Source organism: Rhinatrema bivittatum, chromosome 9, assembly GCF_901001135.1.
Source record: "Rhinatrema bivittatum chromosome 9, aRhiBiv1.1, whole genome shotgun sequence".
Lineage (NCBI taxonomy): Eukaryota > Metazoa > Chordata > Amphibia > Gymnophiona > Rhinatrematidae > Rhinatrema > Rhinatrema bivittatum.
Window position 1 is genome coordinate 127,748,514 of NC_042623.1, and position 24,290 is coordinate 127,772,803.

General features: G+C 44.1%; 1 protein-coding gene across 5 annotated transcripts in view; it reads left to right on the forward strand.

Moving 5' to 3' along the window:
* The window catches only part of CNOT4 (CCR4-NOT transcription complex subunit 4), a 420,537-nt gene that overhangs the window by 93,029 nt on the left and 303,218 nt on the right, over positions 1–24,290 (forward strand). For all 5 annotated transcript variants that reach the window (XM_029615559.1, XM_029615557.1, XM_029615558.1 and 2 more), the window contains one exon: positions 17,570–17,656. In XM_029615559.1, the coding sequence (XP_029471419.1) occupies positions 17,570–17,656 (87 nt within the window). The remainder of the gene's footprint in view (positions 1–17,569; positions 17,657–24,290) is intronic.

The following is a 24,290-nucleotide window of genomic DNA, read 5'->3' on the forward strand; positions in this document are numbered from 1 at the left end:
ACCAAAAGCCTTCATTTCATCAATTAAATGAGGCAGCGAGTATTCAGGATCCGTGAGCGTGAACAAAATATCGTCCGCATATAGGGACATCTTAGAAGAAAAGTGGCCTACCTCAACTCCTTTAGTACTGGCGGTGCTCCATATACTGAAGGCCAGAGGTTCTAAAAAAAATGGCGAATAGTATGGGGGACAGCGGGCATCCCTGCCTGGTGCCTCTCCGCACCGGAAAGGAATCTGTATAACTGCCATTAATTTTAATGCGTGCGCATGGCTGGGTATATAATTGTTGTATCCAGTGCAAAAATGGTTCCCCGAACTTCATTTTTCTTAGTAAGAAAAAAAGATAGGGCCAATGAACCCTATCAAAAGCTTTCTCAGCATCCACCGAGAGAGCGAGCGTAGGTATGCCTTGTTTTTTAACCCACCATACTACATCCAGTATTTTTTGTATATTATCACTAGCTTGCCTCCCGGGGATGAACCCCGCCTGATCTGGGTGAATAAGTTTAGCTATGAAACCATTCAAGCGTGTGGCCAATATCTTAGCTAGCAATTTTAAGTCAAGGTTGATTAGGGATATTAGCCTGTAGGAGCCGCAAAGCGTGGGGTCGCGCCCCGTTTTGGTTAGTACCGTGATGCCAGCTGTATTAGCCTCCGGGGTCAAGGCCCCTTCATTCTTTATGGCCTTATAGTATTTTACCAGTACAGGGGCAAGTTGTCGAGCAAAAACCTTATAAAAACGTCCCGTATATCCGTCTAGTCCCAGTGACTTTCCTAATTTCAGGGACTTAATAACTGCTAAGATTTCAATCTCTGAGATCTCTTTATCCAGTATAAATTGTTGGGCTTTCATAAGTTCCGGTAGAGTCACCGAGTCCAAATACCCCGAAATGACCTCCGGGCATATTGTTTCATCATGGGCATATAAGTCAGAATAAAATTGAAGGAACCTTTGTCTAATGGATTTATTGTCCCCTACCAATGTACCGTTTGCTTGTTTAATCTTAACTATAATCGATTGTGCCTGTCTCTTCTTAAGAGCGTGAGCTAATAATCTCCCCGCTTTGTTTCCCCCTCAAAATACTTTTGTTGCAGGAGTTCCAGCTGGTGAGCTAAGGTCGCTGTATCTATAGCCGCTATTTGGTTTTTTAATGCGGCGATTTGAGCATAGGAAACCATGGGGGATCCCTGACTTTTATGAATTCTTTCCAGCTCTTTAAGTTGGAGTAAAAGCTTGGCCCTAGACTTTTCCCTTTGCTTCTTCATAAAAGCTGCCCTTGCTATAAATTGACCCCGGAGCACCACCTTTAAGCATTCCCATACTGTGATCGCACTCACTTCCCCTGTATCATTGATTGTTAGATAGTCCAATATTTCTCCTTGCATTTGAGAAACAAACTGAGCATCATTGAGAAGGGAGTCATTGAATCTCCAAAATTTATAGCCCTTATCAATGTCTTGTAGACGGATGGATACCCATATTGGGGCGTGATCAGACCAGAAGATGGGCTCAATTTCCACCTCCTCAACCCTAGTGAGCAAATTTTTGCTACCCAAAATCATATCCAATCTCGAATAGCTCTCATGGGGGTGAGAGTAGAAAGTATAATTCCTTACTGCTGGACATCGATTTCTCCAAATGTCCGCCAGCCCCTGGTCCTTTATGAGCGTTTTCAAAGCTACTCTAGCTGATTTGGGGTCATTACTCTGGCCTTTAGACGTATCTAATCTAGGATTAACAGTAATATTAAAATCCCCTCCCACCACCGACTGCCCTTCCAATTTAGTTGACAACATTTCATTCAGCGCGTTATAGAACATATCTTTATGCACTGTGGGACCATATAACGATACTAAGGAAAGCAGCTCTCCCCCCACCCTTACCTTTACCAGGACATATCGCCCCTCTGGATCAGAAGAAGATTCTCTAAATTCAAAATGTAAATCCTTATGGATCATGATGCCCACCCCTGTATATTTGGATTTAGAGGTAGCAGCAGCCCAATATTGATGTGGATATCTGGTTGACTTTAACAATCTCTGGTGATGTTTTCTCAAATGTGTCTCCTGTAGGAATACCACATCCGCACGTAACCGCCCTAGTTCCTTAAATAGTAGGTTACGTTTTCGGGGCGTATTAAGTCCCTTAACATTTAAGGATAAAAATTTAAGCATAGTCATCAGCAATTGCAACTCCCCTTCCCTAATGGTGCAGACTCAAACCGTCCCCTAGTAAGCTCCACCAGTACTAAAATGGGGCCGGCAATGATATTGTGAATCATTGTAAAGTCCCAAGAGCGCAGGTCTCCATGTGCATATAACAGTCGGGAGGACTCGGGAGTTACCTGTATGAATCTGTGCAAACCCCCTACCCCTTGTGAGCAAAGAATTATAATATGTGTGAGAAAGTTACTCCCCCGCCCCCACCCCACCCCCCCTTCTCATCGTGTTCCAGGGATAAAACTTTTATCCCGAGAGCTAAATTAGGAGGAAGCGTGATCACACCCCGTCCTACCTCTAGCGATCCCTTACAAAAGTATCATGTAAACTGCCATTTAACGATTTGGAAAGTAAACTGTAAGTCTCAGATGAAAGAAATAACCTCACGTAATTAAAAGTTAAAGTTCCAAAATTGGGCCAAACACGAATGTCCATCTGACAGCAATTATCCCACCGAGTATGCTTCACGCTGGTGCCTCGTTCCGCTCTTTTCCCGCAGAGTTTCGCTGCAGCCGCCTCTTTCCGTTCTGTACCCTCTGCCACCGAGGAGGCAAGGAATTAGGAAATTTTGCAGGAGAAGCTGGTCTAGTAGCCTGAGTCGGTATTTCCACTGCAATGCCGTTGTCTCCCAGTATTCCTGCGGCTTCAGTTATGGTAGTAACCCGGTGAGTCACCCCCTGCAATTGAAAAGATATGCCTCCAGGGAAAAGCCAGCGATAACGTATATTTGCTGCGGTTAACTTAGTGGTGATACAGCGAAACTCCTGCCTTTTCTTCAGCATTATCGCTGCCAGGTCTGCGAACACCCCAATCTCATGTCCTTCCCATTGCCAAGTACGTTGTTTCCTCGTGGTCATGAAAATTTTTTCTTTTTGTGCATAGGAATGATAGCAAACTACTATATCGTGTGGACTGTTAGCGATTTTTGGCCCCAGCGATCTGTGTGCTCTCTCAATCCGTATGGCTGGTCTTTCTTCCCTGCCGTGGGCCTCAGCCTGGTCGAGAAAAAAAATTTGATATCTGCTCCACAACATCCAGACAGTCACTATAGTCCTCTGTATCTGGAACTTCCCTTATACGGATGTTGGAACGCCGACTTCTATTTTCAATGTCCTCCAGTTTGTCAGACAGAGCTTGAGAATACTGCTGCAACGCCTCGTGGTCGCACTGGAGCTGCAGCCATCCTTCTCCCTGCGTGTCCATACGCACTTCCATCTCATCTATTCTCCTACCGTTCTCCGCGGTCTCCTCTCTGAGGTCAGCAATTAATTCGGAGACTTCCGTTTTATAGTTCTTGAGATCTTGCCTTAATTCTGTAAACCAGCTCCTCATCTCTGCTCTAGATGGGCAATCGCAATCCCGCTCCCGAAGCGCGGCGTCAGCCCCCTCCGTTTCATCAATGGCTGGAGCAGCCGCCATTTTGAGCTGATCTTCCTCCGTCTCTTTTATTTAAGAATACCTCCGCAGATCCGGGGTTTTTCGTTTCGCCGCCATCAACAGAGTAACCAGCAGTGCTTCAGATAGCAGATAAGTTGTTTGGTTTGGCTCTAACTTTTGATTTTCGGCACTGCTATGATCGCGAGGCACGGAGCCTAAAAAGTTAGGCAGCGTTCATGGGGCGTGATGTCACTTCCTCCAATCTGAATCTTTTTTAATCATGACAATTAAAATTCTTGAGTTTTCCTGCTTTTTTAACTCTAGAACACTTAAGCCAAAGTCTAATGAATCAGGATTCATTAAGAAGATGAGTATTTCTTGCTCAGTACATTAACAATGAATTATTTATTTGTTCATTTTATTAATTTAAAAGTTTTTCTATACCATCATTAAGTTATTTACCATCATAATGGTTTACAATAGGGCACAAATAGAAAAAAATAGTAAAAAAAAACTTTACAATGAAGGTGCCATTAATAATCGGTAACAATTGAATAGCTAGAAACTGATTTCTGACGTAAGATATCTATTGGTACCTGTCTCTTGGGTGGGTACCTACGGTTTAATGTTATTTACGCTTAACAGTGAGATAAAGATAATTTCCAGGTTGGTACCTGAGATTATGTGTTAGGTGCATTATGCTGGCTCTTCCTTTTCTGTTTTCAACGTTCTCTTTGTAAAAAGAGAACTAGCTCATTTGATGTTTGTAGGCTTAGGTTTTTATCAGCAATATTTTGCTAGTTAATTATCATACAGAGTTTTTGACTCATATTCAAAGACTGAAAAATTTAGGAGAAAATTAAATCATACATTTTGTCGGAAATCATGCCATTTTTAAGATTGTCTCTTCAGGCTCATTTGTATCATTTTGGAAACTGCCTAGGTATATTCTTTTTTTTTTTTACATATTGCATTTCATAAAATGTTTATTGCTTTTAGATTTAAAAAAAAAAAAAAAAATATCCCATTGAATGTTCCAGACCTAGGCAAAGTTTCTTTGAATAGTGGATCTAGTCCAAAAATCTAGGAACCAACCAACTGGGTGGGGAATGGGCAGCTGCTGAGAACTCACTAAATGTTCTCCCGCCCTCCCCAATAGTCTTCTCTCTCTCTCTCTCTCTCTCAATCCCTTATCCTGATCTCAGCAGTCAACTTTTTTCCATCATGCCACACCCCCATCGCCCCAATTAGTTACTCTCTGTCTCTCAGCTCCCCTTCTTGGTCTCTGTCAAGGCATTATGCCAGGAATTGTGGACTTTCTGGTGACTGCCTTGAATTCCCAAAGTGTTCTCGTGCAATTGCAACACCCTCTAAGGGTCCAGATGCCAGACACCTATCTGTCTCAGGTGTCCTTGGAAGATATGACCTGTGCTTCTGCTTCCCAGGCTGTATTGGCATAAACAGTTTTCGAGGAGGAGCTGAATAGAAGGTTCCAAGAGTCTTTAGACCATAAGATGATAAGCATTGGAGTACAGGTGTCAATGGCATCCATGTCCTTGAAGATGGATGTCCAAACCTTGCTAAAGACTTCAGGCATCTAGCTGGGGAGAGGGGCAGACTTAATACAGTTCTTAGAGGGACATCAGGTACTGCTGATCTGATATTAATTTCCAGCACATTTTTGGAAGGCTTCATTGGGGTCTAGGCCTTGTCTGCGAGCTAGATGTAGTCCTGACATACCAAAAGAACTTAAGTACTATCATACTGGGTCAGACCATGATGCTCAGCATCCTCATCTCTGACAGTGGTCAAATCCTAAAAGTAGATTGTTTCTTGCTGCTTACTCCCTTTGACAAGTGGTGGGTCTCCCTGAGTCACCTGATTAATAACTATGGACTTTTCTGCCATGAACTTGTCCAAATCCTTTTTAAACCCAGCGATGCTAGTTTCCTTGACCACATCCTCTGATGACAAATTCCATGGCTGGTACCTGTTAGCTTAAAGGAGTATCCCCTAGTCTTAGTTTTATTTGAAAGGATAAATAACTGTTTTCTGTTGTACTCCATTCATGATTTTGTAGAATTCAGTCATACGTGCTTCAGTCATCTCTTTTGAAAGCTGAAGAGCCCTAACTTGTTTAGCCTTTCTTTATAAGGTAGCTGTTCTGATGTCTTAACCGTGTTTTAGATGATGCATACAATACTCAAGGTGGACTTCTGGTCACCCCCATCCTATACAGAGCGACATACTCTTTGTTTTATTCTCTTTCCTTTCTGGATTATTCCTACTATTCTGTTTTCTGTTTTGTCTGCCACCACTGCCATACACTGAGCTGAGGATGTCAACATACTTTCGACAAAAGTTCCTAGATAATTTTCCTGGGTGGTTACTCCTAATGCAGAATCCATCATTGTGCATCTAAACTTTGGGTTATTTTTTTTCCTACGTACATCACTTTGCACTTGTCAACATTAAATTTAATCTTCAGTTTGGATGCCCAGTTTTCCAATCTTACAAAATCCTTCTGTAGATCCTTGCAATCTGCCTGTATAGTTAAAATAGTTTTTGTGTTATCTGCAAATTTGATCACTTCAATTGTCACTCCCCTTTCTAGATCATTAATAAATACGTTGAATAGCGCTGGTCCCTGGACAGATCCTTGGGACACTCTACTATTCACCTTTTCCAACTGGGAAAACTGACTATTTAGTGGTACTCTGTTTCTGTCTACTACTTCTTAACATTTCTATAGCGCTACACAACATATGCAGCGCTGTTCAAACATACAAAAAGACAGTCCCTTCTCAATAGATCATACAATCTAATAAGACAAACATACAGGACAAGATAATTGGTGAAAAGAAAGTTAGTTAAGACTAAAAGCAGACAATCAGGCATAAGATTTTAAACAGTTACCAATTCACACTGAGACAATGCCTTCTGTCCCATAGCTTTTTAGTTTACTGAGCAGTCTCTTATGAGGGACTTTGTCAAATGCTTTCTGGAAATCCAAATACACTATCAATCAGCCCTTCTTGTTTACATTTTCAAAGGCTAGTAAGGCATGACTTCACTTTGTTAAATCAGTGTTGACTGTTTCCCATTAAACTATGTTCATCCATATGACCAATGATTTTGTTCTTAAATATATGTTCTCCCCTTATTGTTTTAGCCAGGTTTTTCAGTGTTTCGGGTAAGTTTTGCTTCACATTTGTTTCCCCTAGGTGGTGGTACCATTGGTGCTTGCCAGTCATTGGAAGCCACCAGCATCAAGTTCGATTTTGCTTCCAGTTTATTTCAAGTTGACATGTTCATGTCCGGATTTAAGCCATGCCTCCGGAGCTCGAGGACTAAGCTGATCACGGACCCCCATGATTGATGTATCTTCTGCCTAGGGTCACGCACAATATCTGGGGTTACAGCAATTGCACACAAATGACTTCTAAAGGGAGAAAGATCCGGCTCGACAAGATGGAGCGACTCTTCAGGCCGGAGAACACCGGGCCATCAGCATCAAGAAGCCATAGAGCCGCATCAGTGGACACCGAGCCATAGACTTTGGCGGGACTGTTGGTTCCGTCAGCGTCTGTGGCTGCTAGGGACACAGGAGACAAGCCATTGTCTGCCTCCCCTGGTTGAAGACATCAGGTTAATTGACTTCAGCCTTGGCACTGAGGAAAGACTGATTTGAGCATTAAGGAAAGCTGAAGAAGCATCATCATCTGTCTCTGATGCACCAACTTCTGCTGTGATACCCCATAAGCCTTCCTGTAGTTAGGAGAGCTAATCCTCTCTCGATACCCAGGGTTTGCAATAGTCTCCACCAGTTCCAATGCCCACCATTTTCCTCTCAATTTTGAAGAGGATGTGGTTACACCTCCTGGGTCCCATTCAATCTTGACATTGGTGCTCTTTGAAGAGGAGCTGGAGAGGCGTGTACAGCTGACTGTGGAGAAGGCGAAGCACAGTCTCTGCATCGGGGCACTGACAGTACTTGGACTGCCACCATCCCTCTTTAAGCTGCTGTTGGAATCCCTGCATGTGCTCATCAGATTGTTAACCAACGCAGAGTGTATCTGTTCCCAGGGCAGCATCAAAGCCTGGTGGGATATCAGTGGCACCACCGGCCGATCTGGTACTTGTCCACAGTTCCTCAGAGGAGGATGCTCAGGATGACACCCTGCCCGAGCCCCCATGATCAATTGAATTGGTGCCTATACCGCTGGCTGGAGGCCGAGTGCCTAGGGCCTCCATCCCCTCTTTTGGGCAGTGAGGACGAGGGCCCATATAACCTCTGGGAGGATGACTCCTCCAGTGTTTCTGATGACATGTTTGATGGTCTCCTCTTAGAGCTTTCTCTTCCTGATGACAGAAGAAAGTCTTCTCATGAAGCCCTCTCCTTCACAGGTTTTATCCTGGAGATGGCGGAAGCCATCCCATTTCATTTAGACTGAACAGGATTCTCGTCACAAGATGATGGCTATCCTCCAGTACATGGAGCCTCCCATGGGGATTATTACAGTCCCAGTGCACGAGATCTTTGTGGAGTTACTGATGAGGATGTGGGAACACCCCCCTCTCAGTTCCTCCCATTAACAGGAAGGCGGATGCGATTTATCTTGTCCAGAAAGCTCTTGGATTTGACAAGTTTCAGCTGCCACACCACTCTGTGGTGATCGAATCTTCTCTCAAAAAGCCAAGTGCACTCTGACCCTTTCTTTGGAGACCCTGGTGAAGGATCAGAGGGCCATGGATGCTCTTGGGAGGAAGGTCTTTCAGTATGCAATGCTATGCAAGAGCCAATATATGCAAGATATTCTGAAGTAGGTGTAGAATGTGACTGAGTAACTAATTCAGCAGCAGCAGGACACTCTCCTGTCACTGATGCATAAAAGCCTGAAATGCGGAAAATATGGAGTCAGGTCAACCCTTGATGTTTTTGAGACTGCATCAAGGGTTTCTGATGCTGGGATCAGTACTTGCAGACTCGACTGGATGTGAGCATCCGATCTCTTGTCAGGAAGTGCAGAAATGACTCGCTGACGTGTCATGTACCCGGGAGAATCTCTTAGGAGATAAGATGAAAGATGAGGTAGCTGAGATGCGGGAGCACGTGTGACACTCCAGCTCTTCACCCAGAACCCATCCTCCTCAGCCAGGAGATCTTCGAGGTTTGGCCAGAGAAAGTCTTTCTTCCACCCAAGGAAATATTATCATCCACGTCCTCGATCCCAAATAGCAGCCGCAGGGCTCTCGCAGCTGCCCTAGGCAGCAAAGGGCCCTGAAGCCCCAGGTGGCGTCCCAGTCAATGCCCGGAACATGGTTTTGACTGGATTGTTGGGAACCTGGCCCAGTCCACATTACTCGAGATGATAGATTCCCCGGTCAGGGGGATGCTGTGATTCTAAACAAGCCAGTGGCCCAGTATAACCTCTGACCAGTGGGTCTTGTCCATCGTCTGTAGAGGGAACAAATTAAACCTTTTGAGTACCCCACCAAATTGCCCTCAGAGTGTGCATCGGGGACTGATAGTATACCAGGAAGTACTATTGGCAGAGCTCCCCTCCCTTTTAACAGCCAGGGTTATCAAGCCCGTTTCACCAGGGCAAAGAGGATGGGGATTTTACTCTTGGTACTTCCTGATTCCAAAGAAAACAGAAGAACTCTGCACGTTATTGAGGCAAGTGACTCTGTTGCTGCTATTTTGGAACATTACCTGTGCCCGAATTGCTCCTTTCCCAGCCTGTGCAGTTGTCCCACGCCTTGAGGGTAATGTCAGCAAATGTCCTGGCTGAAGGGGAATAAGAAGAGGGGCCCATAGGCCTGAATCAAATGCAATCTGCATTTTATTGAAGCAAGTGGTGCTGTTGTTGCTATTTTGGGACTTTACCTGTGTCTGTATTGCTCCTTTCCCATTCCGTGCAGTTGCCCTGCCCCCTGCGGGTGACATCTGCAAACATCCTGGCCATGGGGGAATAAGAGGGGCCCATATGTAGGCCAATGCTGGCAGGCCTCACTAAAGGGCTCGCCAAAGGGCCTGTCCCTTTGTGGGATACAAATTACAGTATTGGTAGTATATCATTTTGTTGTTTAAATATTGCATTATGTCAGTTATAATGGAAAAAAGTCATGAGATGAACAATATCTGTGTAAGGCAGGGTTTTGGTATAAATAGCACTTTAAGAAGGCACATGAGGTATTACACCACAGTTGATAAAGTATTAATAATCCCGCCTCAAATGTCTCAAGTTGAGATGAAACAGAAAGATTTATTACAAATGGCATATGTAAATGCTCAATCGTTGAGAGATAAGGAGATAGAGATTTCAAATCTTCTAATGCAATTAGTCTTAGATTTTTTATTTAATTCAGAATCTTGGTTAGAGGAGTGGGATATTGCTATTATGAGTGGGTTGTTCCTTTTAGGCTACAGTTATGAGGGAGTAAATCGTCCAAAGAATAAAGGAGGGGGGGGGGTGTTAGCTGATTTTAAAAAAGATTTTAAAGTAAGCAAAGTGAAGGTGTTGGTGATAATTTTGAAGCGCTGGTATTATAAATACAAGGATGGACGTTTTGTCTAGTGTATTTACTACCCGCTCAGGGTGCAGCGGTTGTTAATGCATTTATTGAGTTGCTAACCACCTTAAGCATAAATCATTTGAGATTGATTATTTTGGGTGATTTTAACATGCATTTTGAAGATTCTGATTCTAGCGATGCGGATAGGCGGGAATGTCCTGCAATGATTTAGGTCTTTCTTAGAAAATAGGAGCAAACAAAGTGATCTTTGTAGGGCAAGAATCAGAATGGTATAATGGGGCAGATTTTAAAACATATGAGCGGGCCAAATCTATACCCAGTTTTATAACATGGGCGCGCTGTTATAAATTAGATGTAGCTGTTGCTATAAATTAGATGTAGTGATGCTGTTGTGAAATTATTTGGAGCCAGTGGATTTCTGATTAGTTGTTCAGGCCTTGGTTTTACGTGCAGTAGATTACTGTAGTGTACTTTATGTGGGTTTACCCAAGTATCTGCTAAAAGCACTGCAATTACTGGTAAATGTGGTGGTTAGAGTGATGTTTAAATTACAGTGGGGCATGAGCATAAGAACCCATATCTATTTATTTATTTATTTATTTATTTAATTCTTTTTCTAGACAAGTCATATCACATCGGTTTACATCAAACATGGGTGGATTTCATAGAACAAGGGATTACATTTATTTATTATTATTTTTATATACTGACATTGTTAAATACCTTACGGACGCTGCTTCTGATCTGGTGTGCACTGCGGCCAGAGGAGTGTCAGCTGCGGTGGCTGCCAGGAGACAACTCTGGCTCCGAAGCTGGTCAGCCGATGCATCTTCCAAATCTCGCCTCACAAGGATGCCCTTCAAAGGATCCCTCCTGTTCGGCAGCGAGCTATAGAAACTGGCCGACAAATGGGGCGAGTCCCCATTGCCACGCCTACCGGAGGACAGGGCTAAGAGAAACCAGCGACCCTTCCCCCGATCTTCCAGGGGCAGAAGCTCTCAGCGCTTCGATCCATACAGAAACAGCTATCAAGCGCCCCGACCTACGGGCAGGAACCAGTCCTTTCAGAACAAGCCCAACAAGAGGGGAACCAGCTCGGGTCCAGTCCCAGCTGCACCCCACAATGAGATTCAGCCGACTCGTCCAACAGAAGAAGCCATAGGGGGCAGACTAGCCCTATTCTACCACAGATGGGTTGAGATAACTTTGGACAAGTGGGTCCTAGCCATCATTTGGGAGGGGCACTACCTGGATTTACTGCGAACCCCTCCGGACAAGTTTGTGGAAACCCCCTGCCTCAACCTCCCCAAGAGGGCGGCAGTGGAAGCTACACTGACCAGACTACTGGCCCTCAAGGCCATCAACCTAGTGCCTCCACAAGAAATAAATACTGGGCATTATTCAATTTATTTTATCATCCCCAAGAAAGAGGGGGACGTTCAGGCCCATCCTGGACCTCAAGTCAGTCAACCGCCACCTAAGGATTCCCTGCTTCCACAAGGAAACCCTACGCTCCATAATAAGGGTGATACAACCGGGAGAGTTTCTCACATCCCTGGATCTTTCGGAGGCTTACCTATACATCCCAATTCATCAGGAACACCAGCGCTATCTACGCTTCAAAATCCTGGACCGTCACTATCAGTTCCGGGCACTACCCTTCGGGTTAGCCACAGCACCCCGGACGTTCACCAAGATCATAGTGGTGGTGGCGGCAACACTGAGGAAGGAAGGAGTCCTCATACATCCTTACCTAGATGACTGGCTGATCAGGGCAAAATCCCCAGAGGAAAGCCACCAAGCAACCAACAGAGTCAAAACTCTACTGGAGAGCCTAGGTTGGGTGGTAAACACAAACAAAAGTTGTCTACAGCCATCACAGTCTCTAGAATACCTAGGAGTCTGATTCGACACCAAAGACGACAAGGTCAGCCTGACTCCCACAAGGAGATCAAAACTGTGGAACCGGTTACAATTCCTACTGAGCGAACCTCGGCCCACAGCTTGGGATTACCTGCAAGTCCTCTGTCTGATGGCATCCACACTGGAAGTAGTGCCATGGGTGCGAACTCACATGAGACCCCTGCAGCGCTCACTCCTATCATGATGGAATCCACTGTCTCAGAATTACACCATACTTTTATCACTCCCGGGCAGAGTCCGGACCCAGCTACGGTGGTGGCTGCAAGTCAGCCACCTGAGCCGGGGATCAAGGCTTTCCTCCCCAGCTTGGACCCTGCTCACCACAGATGCCAGCCTATGAGGATGGGGAGCACACTGCGAGGAGTTAACCGCCCAAGGGCAGTGGAACGCAGAAAAGGCGGGATGGAACATCAACCGCCTAGAAGCGCGGGCAGTCAGACTAGCCTGTCTACGATTTGATCATAGACTCCGAGACAAAGCGGTCAGAGTAATGTCGGACAATGCCACAACAGTGGCCTACATCAACCGGCAGGGGGGGACCAGAAGCCAGCAGGTGTCTCTGGAAATAGACTCCCTAATGGCGTGGGCGGAAGTAAACCTCCAGGAGATCTCGGCCGCCCACATCGCCGGGAAAGACAACATCACGGCAGACTACCTCAGCAGGGAAAGTCTAGACCCAGAAGAATGGAAGCTGTCGTCCACAGCGTTCCAACTGATAGTGAACCAGTGGGGGACACCAGACATGGACCTTCTGGCAAGCCGGTCCAACGCCCAAGTACCCAGGTACTTCAGCCGCAGGCGGGAACCTCAGTCCCAGGGGATCGATGCCCTGGTACAGACCTGGCCACAGGTGACCCTATTATACGCATTCCCGCCGTGGCCCCTATTGGGCGCAATCATTCACAAGATACAACTACACAGGGGACTAGTTCTTCTAGTGGCCCCGGACTGGCCAAGAAGACCGTGGTACGCAGACATGACAAGACTACTGGCAAGGAACCCCCTAACACTGCCTCCACACAGAGACCTGCTCCAACAAGGACCGATCCTCCACGAGGATCCAGCTCAATTCTCTCTTACGGCCTGGCCATTGAGAGGGCTCGCCTGAGAAAGAGCGGATACTCGGGGGCTGTAATCGACACCCTACTCCGAGCACGCAAGTTCTCCACATCCCTAATGTACATAAGGATTTGGAGAGTATTTGAAGCCTAGTGCGAAGACCACAACATCAAGCCACGCTCAAGTAAAATTCCCATGATCCTAGAATTCTTACAGAACGGGCTACAGAAAGTGTTGTCCCTCAACTCCATCAAGGTACAGGTGGCCGCATTGGCATGCTACGGCTCCAAGAGCGAGGACGACAGCATGACTTCTCACCCGGACGTGTCACGCTTCCTGAAAGGAGTCGAGCACATACACCCACCACTAAAGTGGCCGGTACCTCTTTGGAATCTCAACCTGGTCCTGGATTTCCTAGCAGGAACCTCTTTCAGGCCCCTCCGAGGGCTGTCCCTCTGCCTGTTAACGTTAAAGACAGCATTCCTGCTGGTGGTTTGTTCAGCCCGCCGCATTTCAGAATTACAAGCACTGTCCTGCCGCGAACCGTTCCTCAGGCTCACCCCAGGAGCCATACAGCTACACATGGTCCCTTCGTTCCTTCCCAAAGTGGCATCACACTTCCACCTTAACCAAACCATCTTGCTACCATCGCCGGATGACTTGAAGAATTCGGAAGAAGCTTGAAGTCTACGTCACCTCAACATCGGCAGACTTCTGTCCAGATACCTGGAGATGTCGGAACCCGTACGAAAAACGGACCACCTTTTCATCCTCCAAGTGGAAATAGACAAGGGGAAGCGGCCTCGCGGGCAACCATAACCCGCTGGATCAAGGAAGTCATCAAGGTGGCCTGCGAAGAAGCAGGCAAACCACCGCCTCTACAGGTCAAGGCCTGTTCTACCAGAGCCCAGGCAGTATCCTGGGCAGAAAGCAGAATGCTGTCACCCGCCGAGATTTGCAAGGCGGCGACATGGTCCTCCATCCACACCTTCTCCAGATTTTACCGCCTGGATGTTCAGGCTCGGGAGGACACGGCATTTGCAAGGGCAGTACTAAGTGGGTCATGGGCAGCCTCCCACCCGGTTCGGGAGTAGCTTTTATACATCCCATTGGTCCTGAGTCCATCTGCTACATGCTAGGAAATGGAGAAATTACTTACCTGATAATTTCGTTTTCCTTAGTGTAGACAGATGGACTCAGCATCCCACCCTTGGCTGCCGTTACACATGGAATTCGAATGATCAAGGGTAAGCCATGTTTTCAGTCACTGAGGATTTCCACCCTGCCGGGTGTCGACACTTCCGGTTGAGTACACTGGCGGTCTCCAGCTATAGTCAATCCAACCGGTTCAAGTTAATCAAGTTAACCAAGTTATAAAGTTTAACCAAGTTATGAAGTTATCCAAGTTATTCAAATTAATCAGACACACAATGCTTTTCGAGGAGAATACTGAAGAGCTGTACTTCCTGCAGGGGTATATGTACTAGGGACTGACGTCAGATTGAAATCTGATCCATCTCCAACTGCTATCAGGAGTACACTATACCCATTGGTCCTGAGTCCATCTGTCTACACTAAGGAAAACGAAACTATCAGGTAAGTAATTTCTCCAATGGTTTCTGTGGGCACCTTGATCTCTTTGTTACAAAAAGGAGACTAAGGATGCATACACTCACATCAAGATCTTCCATGGTCACCGGAAGTATCTGAGATTTGTGGTGGGACAGCATCATTTCCAGTACCACGTTTTGCTGTTTGGGCTAGCATCAGCCTCAGATGTCTTCACAAAATGCTTGGCTGTGGTGGCAGTGCATCTTCGCAGACTAAGAGTCCATGTTTTCCCTTATTTGGATGATTGGTTGGTCAAGAGCACCTCTCGGGCAGGGGCCGAAGAGTACATGAGCTCAACCATCCAGGTGCTAGAGTCACTAGGGTTTGTTGTCAACTACCCCAAGTTCCATCTTAGTTTGTCACTGCAATTGGATTTCATAGGAGCTTGCTAGACATGGCTCAGGCTAAGAACTTCCTGCTGTGCCAGAGTGCCATCTCTTTGATGATCATCATGGCAGAGATTTAAGTGAACAAAACAAAGCCCCACTGCCTCGGAAATCTGAGGAAAGTACACAAATATCCAAAAAACACCACAATACTCCCCAGTGTAATTTTTAATACTTGTAATAGAATTCACTATTAAATTTGTTGGACCTTCATGGATACAACTTGAAAAAATCAACAAGCTGTGCATCCCTTTGGTCCACTTTTAATTTTATTTATTTAATTCTGCTTTAATGTTCATTTTTTTCTTTTTTGTCATTACTTTAAAAATAAGTCCCATCACCACGAAGGTCCCATTTCGGGATATCAGCACAAAACCTTAATTCAAAACATCATCGAGTGAGAAAAAAACCTTCATAATTTATCTCAAGTGTCCATTTTGATCACAACCCCGACACAACCATGTTTCGATAACCACTCTGCTTCAGGGGGTTCTCCTTGAACTTTTAACATGCTCTCGATCAACCAAAATTTCGTTTGCTTCCCGAATCCAGATGTTTTCGCATCGGGGCTCCATCTGATGATGTGTGAGGACTAAAATTCTTTTGTCCTCGGAGAACATCTATCCTAAAGAAGCCCTCAGTCTGAGATGTGAGCCTGTTTATAATGATGAAGTTGCAAATAATAGAAAAAAAATCATTGTCAAGTAAAACTGAATCTTCAAATCTCTAAAAGATAATATACACCTATCTACTGTCTATAATTGCACTTCTTGATTTAAGCCTGTATGATCCCAAGTAGAAAAGATTCTATGTTGCAACCCAGGAATAAAATCTAGATTTCCTTTTACATGAAGAAAAGGAGTTAATAAAAATTCTGCCCAAGCATTTTCTTTAAATACTTCCAAGCCCGCCAAAGGGGAAGCTACCTGAATACTAGTCCATATAGTATGAGGTAACTTGCCAGTTTTAGCATACAAAATATTTATAGGTAAAGCCTAGCTGAAAAAGACTCTTTCGAATGCCATATTCACGTAGTAAGATGAGCTAAATAAGCTAGTCTTTTAAGATCTAAATAAACTTGCCCGATTGTAATGCTCCATATGTGGTAATCTATAACCCCCTTTTTGCCAGTCTGTCTTTAACTAAGATAGTGAGATCCTTGATTGAGACCCCCTTTCATAAGAAACAGAGATAACGATGATCCAGACGCTGTACATTCTTTTTTAATAACCCTACTGACGAAAGGTGCATTACATACTTCCACTCTGGAATCAAGATCATCTTAAAGAGGTTTACCCTTTCAGCCAATGAAAGTGGGAAATTCTGCCATTGCTGCACTTGTTTCATTTGCTTTAATAAAATGGAAACATTAGAACTGTAAATCTCTCTGGTGTCTTCTGTAACATTAACTCCCAAATAAATAATGGTTCCCTTTTTCCAGCTTAAGGGCAACTCCCCTTCCTAATGATCCCTAAAAACATCTCAAAAAGGCATAGCCTCCGATTCCTCATAATTTAAAACCAGAAAGTGAGCTATATTCTCTAAAAATAAAAATGTCAAGCAGATGAGAAAGTGAATTCTTTAGATTAGTAAGAAAAAACAAAATATCATCTGCAAAAGTGGCTATTTTGAACTACTGCCCTCCTTTCTGCACCCCTAATGTCACCTGCTCAGCTAATACTTTGCGTAACAAAAGCTCTTTAGACAGAAAAAGTAATAATGGATGTGTGCCCCTTTACAGACAGAATTCCTCTGAAACCTCTCCGTTAACTAACACATGACGTTTGGATCTGAATAAAGTAACATAACTAGATCTAGAAACATCCCTCCTATTCCAAACCTACCTAATAACTGAAACATAGTTCCAGTCCACCTAATCAAATGCCTTTTCAGTGTTGAAACTAACAAGAAAAGAGGGCATCTGTGAGACATTGGATTGCTCCATGGCTATAATCATCATCTTCAGATTAGTAAAGGGATAGCGATTCCTGAGAAGCTTCACCTGACATGTCAAAATTAAAAAAGGCAATATCTCTGCCAGCCTTTTGGCTATAATATTAGAGAGCAATTTTATGTCTAAATTCAACAAAAATCTGTCCAGCTGCGTAATGTCAGGGTTCTTCGAGGTATAAAGTTGTTGATAATTGGAAAAGATCCTCACTATTCCTTTATTTGTATTCACCAACTTTCCCATGCCAGAGCATATAATGACAGTAGCCGGATAACTTTTTCTGCATTCAGACGTACCTAACCACACCCATGCCCTTCTATCATGCTGAAGTTGTTTTTCCAAATGAAGTAACTTGCTATCACCTTCACCCTGGGTCCATTTTGAATTGTTTTACAGGAAATGTTGTATTCCTGAAATATGGGAACATTAACTTGGAATCGCTCTTTTTAAGCAATGTCTTCAAGTGTTGGGTTTTTCTGTTAAACTTTTATATTTCTTCCAGGTATTAAAACGACCAGAATATTTTGGGAAGTTTGGTAAAATACACAAAGTCGTCATCAACAACAGCACATCCTATGCAGGCTCACAGGTAAGCACTAGCTTGGCAACTTATGGCTTTCCTGTTACATTGGGAAAAAAGATCTTATGCTGTGTAAGTTTTGGAATTTTATATTTGAAAGGAGACATTGGTTCATCTTATTCTGATTACAAGTACAGGATTATTTTGTTTGAAATTTGTTATGGTGATGGAAAGGAAACTGAATTTGCTTTCTAATCCTATAGGAGTGATCCAATTAAATCTCTGGAAGGGTCAGCACCTGTCAAATAGTCTACAACAAAAATAGGGATTTAAAGTAACTGTCCATTGTATGTTAGTTTCCTTTTGCATTTAAAGGAACTTGCAAGGTGGAGGAGGAGAGCATTCACCCCCATAGCATTATATTAGCTCCTACAAGGAGAATTATCCTATATTTGAGTCTTGGTCTTCATTGTAGCTCAAAAATAGATTCTGTAGCCTGGGTTATAAAAATTGGTGGCATCATTCTTGAAATTCTACAGTATGTTTTAATACATTTACAGATTTGTATATACAATTATTGGAAACATCCAGTTTTTTTTTAAGTAGGTTTCACTTTTCATCTTCAAACCTCTTTCATAGATAGAATGTCTAAGTGGCTTTGGGAGAACCTTTGCTAGCCTATGAACTGGAAAGGTACCTCCTCTAAGGTGCACCCTCAGTGCTACTCTTTGGCCCAGCCTCCTCTTCTCCCCAGGCTTTAGTGCACCACCTCTGCAAAGTGCCCAGGCCCAAACAGACTTGACAGATGGAGGAACCAACCCTGGATCTCCTATGCTACAGCACTATGTGCTTCAACCTGATCGAGAAGGCTGGCCCCTATAGTCTATCCAGACATTTATTTTATTTGGATTTATCTGTTCCTTTCCATAACAGCACCCAAGTTAGCTCACAATCACACAGCAGAAACTACACAAACAATTTAAAAATCAAACAAGACGAATATACATTTTTTCAACCTGAGTCATTTTTAGTACCTTTGAGACATGTCAAAAGCAATTATATTCTGGTTTGGCTTGTTCATCCAGAGACATAACTTCCATGAAACCTCACTGATGGAGTCAAAATGGGTGAAAAGCACTGAGGAGCTTTCAGTCCATCTTCCTCCTACTTCTTGCTGCCTCACAGGCCGATACAGTACAGTGCGCTCCGGCGGAGCACACTGTTAACCCATGTTTGGATGCGCGTTTTCGACGTGCTAGCTTTCCCCTTATTCAGTAAGGGGTAATAGCGCGTCAAAAACGCTCGTCCAACCCCCCGAAATTAATAGCGCCCGCAACATGCAAATGCATGTTGATGGCCCTATTAGTTATTCCTGCACAATTCACTAAGTAAAATGTGCAGCCAAGCCGCACATTTTACTTTCAGAAATTAGCGCCTACCCAAAGGTAGGCGTTAATTTCTGCCGGCACCAGGAAAGTGTACAGAAAAGCAGTAAAAACTGCTTTTCTGTACACCCTCTGACTTAATATCATGGCGATATTAAGTCGGAGGTCCCATGGGTTGAAAACCGGATGCTCAATTTTGCCGGCGTCTGGTTTCCAAACCCGTGGCTGTCAGCGGGTTTGAGAACAGACGCCGGCAAAATTGAGCGTCAGCTGTCAAACTCGCTGACAGCCGCCGCTTCTGTCAAAAAAGAGGCGCTAGGGACACGCTAGTGTCCCTAGCGCCTCTTTTTACCGTGGGCCTTCATTTAAATACTGAATCGTGCGCACAGGAGAGTGGCCTGTGTGCGCGCCGGGAGAGCAGGTGCTCTCCCACGACTTTTACTGAATTGACCTGTCAGTGATTAAACATAGAAATGACGGCAGAAGAAGACCAAACGGCCCATCCAGTCTGCCCAGCAAGTTTCGCACTTTTTTTTTTCTCATACTTATCTGTTACTCTTGGCTCTTAGTAACCTTTTGGTTCAATTTCCCTTCCACCCCCACCATTAATGTAGAGAGCAGTGTTGGAGCTGCATCTAAGTGAAATATCTAGCTTAATTAGTTAGGGGCCGCAACCGCCACTACAAGCAAGCTACACCCATGCCCACCCGTTCACCCACACTATGCAACTCAGTCCCCGCCGGTTGCCTGCACATAGATCCACCCCTCCTCACCCCCCCTGCCGTCGAAGCAGAGAGCCACGCTGGACATGTACCGAAAGTGAAGCACCAGACCCCCTCCCCTGCCGCTGAAGCAGAGAGCCACCCTAAATACGCGCGAAGCATCAGTCCCTCTCCCCTGCCGTTGAAGCAGACAGCTATGCTGGATATGCATTGAAAGTGAAGTATCAGGCTTATTTGTTTTGGGGTAGTAACTGCCGTAAAAAGCAAGCTACTCCCTGTTTTTTTGTGAATGCAGATCTTTTTTCCACATTCATTCACGTCCTCTAGACTTTATGGATCCACAGTGTTTATCCCACGCCCCTTTGAAGTCTTTCACACTTCTGGTCTTCACCACTTCCTCCGGAAGGGCATTTCAGGCATCCACCACCCTCTCCGTGAAGAAATACTTCCTGACATTGGTTCTGAGTCTTCCTCCCTGGAGCTTCAAATCGTGACCCCTGGTTCTGCTGATTTTTTTTCCGACAGAAAAGGTTTGTTGTTGTCTTTGGATCATTAAAACCTTTCAAGTATCTGAAAGTCTATATCATCACCTCTGCTCCTCCTTTCCTCCAGGGTGTACATATTTAGATTCTTCAATCTCTCCTCATAAGTCATTTCATGAAGACCTTTCACCTTTTTGGTCGCCCGTCTCTGGACCGCCTCCATCTTGTCTCTGTCTCTTCAGAGATATGGTCTCCAGAACTGAACACAGTATTTCAGGTGAGGCCTCACCAAGGACCTGTACAAGGGGATAATCACTTCCCTTTTCTTATTCGATACTCCTCTCTCTATGCAGCCCAGCATTCTTCTGGCTTTAGCTATCGCCTTGTCACATTTTTTCACCGACTTCAGATCATTAGACACTATCACCCCAAGGTCTCTCTCCTGCTCCGTGCACATCAGCCCTTCTCCCCCCATCGAATACAGTTCATTCGGATTTCCAAAGTGATTAAATCCAGAAATCAACATAACCTGCCTCAGGCCTGAGCTGCTCCCACTCTGTGCTCCTCGATCAGCTGGCCAGGTACTGAGGAAGTTGCAGCCTATCTGCATACTTCTCCCAGCATTCTCTGTGCTTGATTTCAGAAGTCACCACAATCTACCTTGGGCCTGAGCTGCTTCCATCTGCATTCCCCAAGCAGCTAGCCAGGTACTGGTGGGGGGGGGGGGGGGTTATAGGCCTCTATTTCCTATGGCTCCATTACATTTTCTCTTTCTGATGGGTCATTCCATATCAAATGGTCCAGGGGTCCACGCTCAACCTCCTCCACATTGAACACAATTTTGCTTGCATGTTGTGTAGGGTCTCAAACAAAAGCATACTAAACTTTTCACCTGGATCTCCATTGGTTGGAGTGCTAGAGGCAGTTGAGTGGAGGTCACCTCTGAGTACCATGCGCCGTGCAACCGAAAATGGCCATTTTGTCCAGGTGCTGCAGCCCGACAACACCTCTCAGGGGCCTGAAATTTTGTGGATTAGTACAACCCCTGGTGGTAAGTCCCAGTGCAAAGTTTTGAAGATAACGTGAGCTTTCCTCTCTTTTTATTGGCCAGTAAATTATGTGAAAAATGTTACAAAATAAATATAAGGCCTACTTTGACTCATTGCTCCTAACTGGACCAGTAGTCATGGCCCATGGCGCATATATATAATATATGCACTAAGCGGCTTTACAGGCAACTGGAAGCAAAGATATAATTACATAGACACAATGTCACTTTTTGTGCAAATATCTCTACTGTGTAGTTCTAATTCTTTTCCTTTTTATGTCATTTGAAAGAGCATCTATTTTTCTTCGAAAGTTGTCCTTTTTCATTTTGGACCCAGTCTTGCTTTGGTTAGAATTAAGGCCCCAATGATACGTATCATTGGCATGCGTGGCCTACCATGTTAAAAAGAGGCATCATTGACGCCCTGCTGTGTAACACACAAATGAACTAGAGATGTGAAATTCTATAGTGCCAAAAAGTTTGTTGGGCTTACCATGCTTGTAGCTTATGACACATCTTGCTTCAACATACTTTTATAAAAGACCCCTCAAAATGGACATTTTATTGAGCTATATTATTTACTGTATGCAAGCCTGAGCATGCAAAAGTATCACCTTCACAATGAACTATGGTAATGTCATGTTAGCAGTGTGTTGTGGAAGAGATTTGGGGAACATGCCCTGGCCTGTAACACCATTGTGCTCTTCGTTCCCCTGGTATCAAATTTTTCTTTGTACCAAAGGAGGACATTGAAGCAATCAGACCTGTTCAGGATGAGAGATTTAGCAAAGGCCATACAGTTGCTGGCACAAGGAAAAATCATCAATTCAAGCCCATTGATGCAACTAAAATTTGCATTAGCAAAATTTTGAATGACATCACCTCGTTCATTGCAAGTGAATATTTTCATGCCCTTCAAGTATCCAGCTTCCAACCTGGTTAGTATTTAGCTTGCATCTAAGATAAATCCTGGTGGATTGGCCATATATGCGAAGTCTCAACTGAGGAACGTGATGTCTTCGTCAATTTCTTGCAACATTAGGTCTTTCCAGGTCATTTTACTGGCTCTGTAGAGACATCTGTTGGGTTCCAGAAGAGCACATTGTTGCTACCCTTGATGCACCTATAACAAGTTCATCAGGCAGGCAGTACATTTATTCACAAGCCACTTTGTCATGCGTTGATGGGACATTCAAAAACGTGCAAGGCAGAAAAAACCACTAAGTGAATTTTTGTGAAATCTGCAGTTTAAGCAATTCTTGGATGTAGTGTCTTGTCTTTTCTTGTTTTGTGCTTAAATAAAAGCTTGGAAACCTGTGGCTGTCTGGAATGGCTCCTAAGCGAGGGCATTGTCAGTTTTGTTGAATTGGCAGTGGCTCAGCCACCACTGACCAATGCAAGGTAACTAATCAGCATACAAAGTTTTGCACTGACTGATGACAAATTTATGAAAATATGTCTAAACAAATATGTCAAAAGCTAAAAGTGTGGTAAGCACAGTAAACTGAGCTTTTTCAAATGACATTAGAAAAAAATGAAAAACTACACAGATATTTACACCCCCAAAAATGGCAAAAATTTGCATAAAAAGGTGACATGTCTTTATGTATCTATATCTTTATTTCCAGTTGGCTGCAAAGCCTCCTAGTGCAAATCCTACATGTACGTTATGGGCCATGACTACAGATCCAGTTATGGCCTGAATCGAGCAATGAGGAGTCAAAGTAGGCCTTAAATTTCTTTTGTAAAATTTTTCACATAATTTGCTGGCCTATAGAAATGATGACAAACTCATGTTAGGTTCTAGACTTTGCATAGGAACATAGCACCAGAGGTTGAGTAATCCACAAAATTTCAGGCTCCTAACGGGTGGTTTGGGTGTGGTACTCGGACAAAGTTGCCATTTTGTGTTGCACAGAGGAAAGTACTCCGAGTGATCTTCATTTAGGTGCCTCTAGCTCTTGAACCAGTAAAGATCCAACAGAAAAATTTTGCATAGTTTTGTTTGAGGCCCTAGCGAACATTCACACAAAATTGTATTCAATTTGAAGGATGTCGAGCATGGATGATTTTCTAAATTGGTCCACTTGACATGGAATGTCCCTCATGCTAATCCTCCCCGGTTTTCACTGTTACAAACCTCTGCTAACACTGTCCACGTTCTCTATTCCCTAAATTCTATATCTCACCTGCCCTTCTGTCATGTGCACTGTCCATTGCTCTTGAACTTCTAAGTTTTCTTCCTCTCATCCAGTTATCTCCACTCTCCCTCACAGTATCTCATCCTTGTCCTCATCATACCTCTACTTCTAATTCTCAGTGGAGCACAGGACTTGGTGAGAGAGGTAATGGTGGTGGGGCCGCTTGGCAATAGTGATCATAATATGATCAAATTTGATTTAAGGACTGGAAGAGGAACAGTGTGCAAATCCAAGGCTCTCGTGCTAAACTTTCAAAAGGGAAACTTTGATAAAATGAGAAAAATTGTTAGAAAAAAGCTGAAAGGAGCAGCTACAAAAGTAAAAAATGTCCAAGAGGCGTGGTCATTGCTAAAAAAAATACCATTCTAGAAGCACAGTCTAGATGTATTCCACACATTAGGAAAGGTGGAAAGAAGGCAAAACGATTACCGGCATGGTTAAAAGGGGAGGTGAAAGAAGCTATTTTAGCCAAAAGATCTTCATTCAAAAATTGGAAGAAGGATCCAACAGAAGAAAATAGGATAAAGCATAAACGTTGGCAAGTTAAATGTAAGACATTGATAAGACAGGCTAAGAGAGAATTTGAAAAGAAGTTGGCTGTAGAGGCAAAAACTCACAGTAAAAACTTTTTAAAATATATCCGAAGCAGAAAGCCTGTGAGGGAGTCAGTTGGACCGTTAGATGATCGAGGGGTTAAAGGGGCACTTAGAGAAGATAAGGCCATCGCGGAAAGATTAAATGATTTCTTTGCTTCGGTGTTTACTGAAGAGGATGTTGGGGAGGTACCCGTAATGGAGAAGGTTTTCATAGGTAATGATTCAGATGGACTGAATCAAATCACGGTGAACCTAGAAGATGTGGTAGC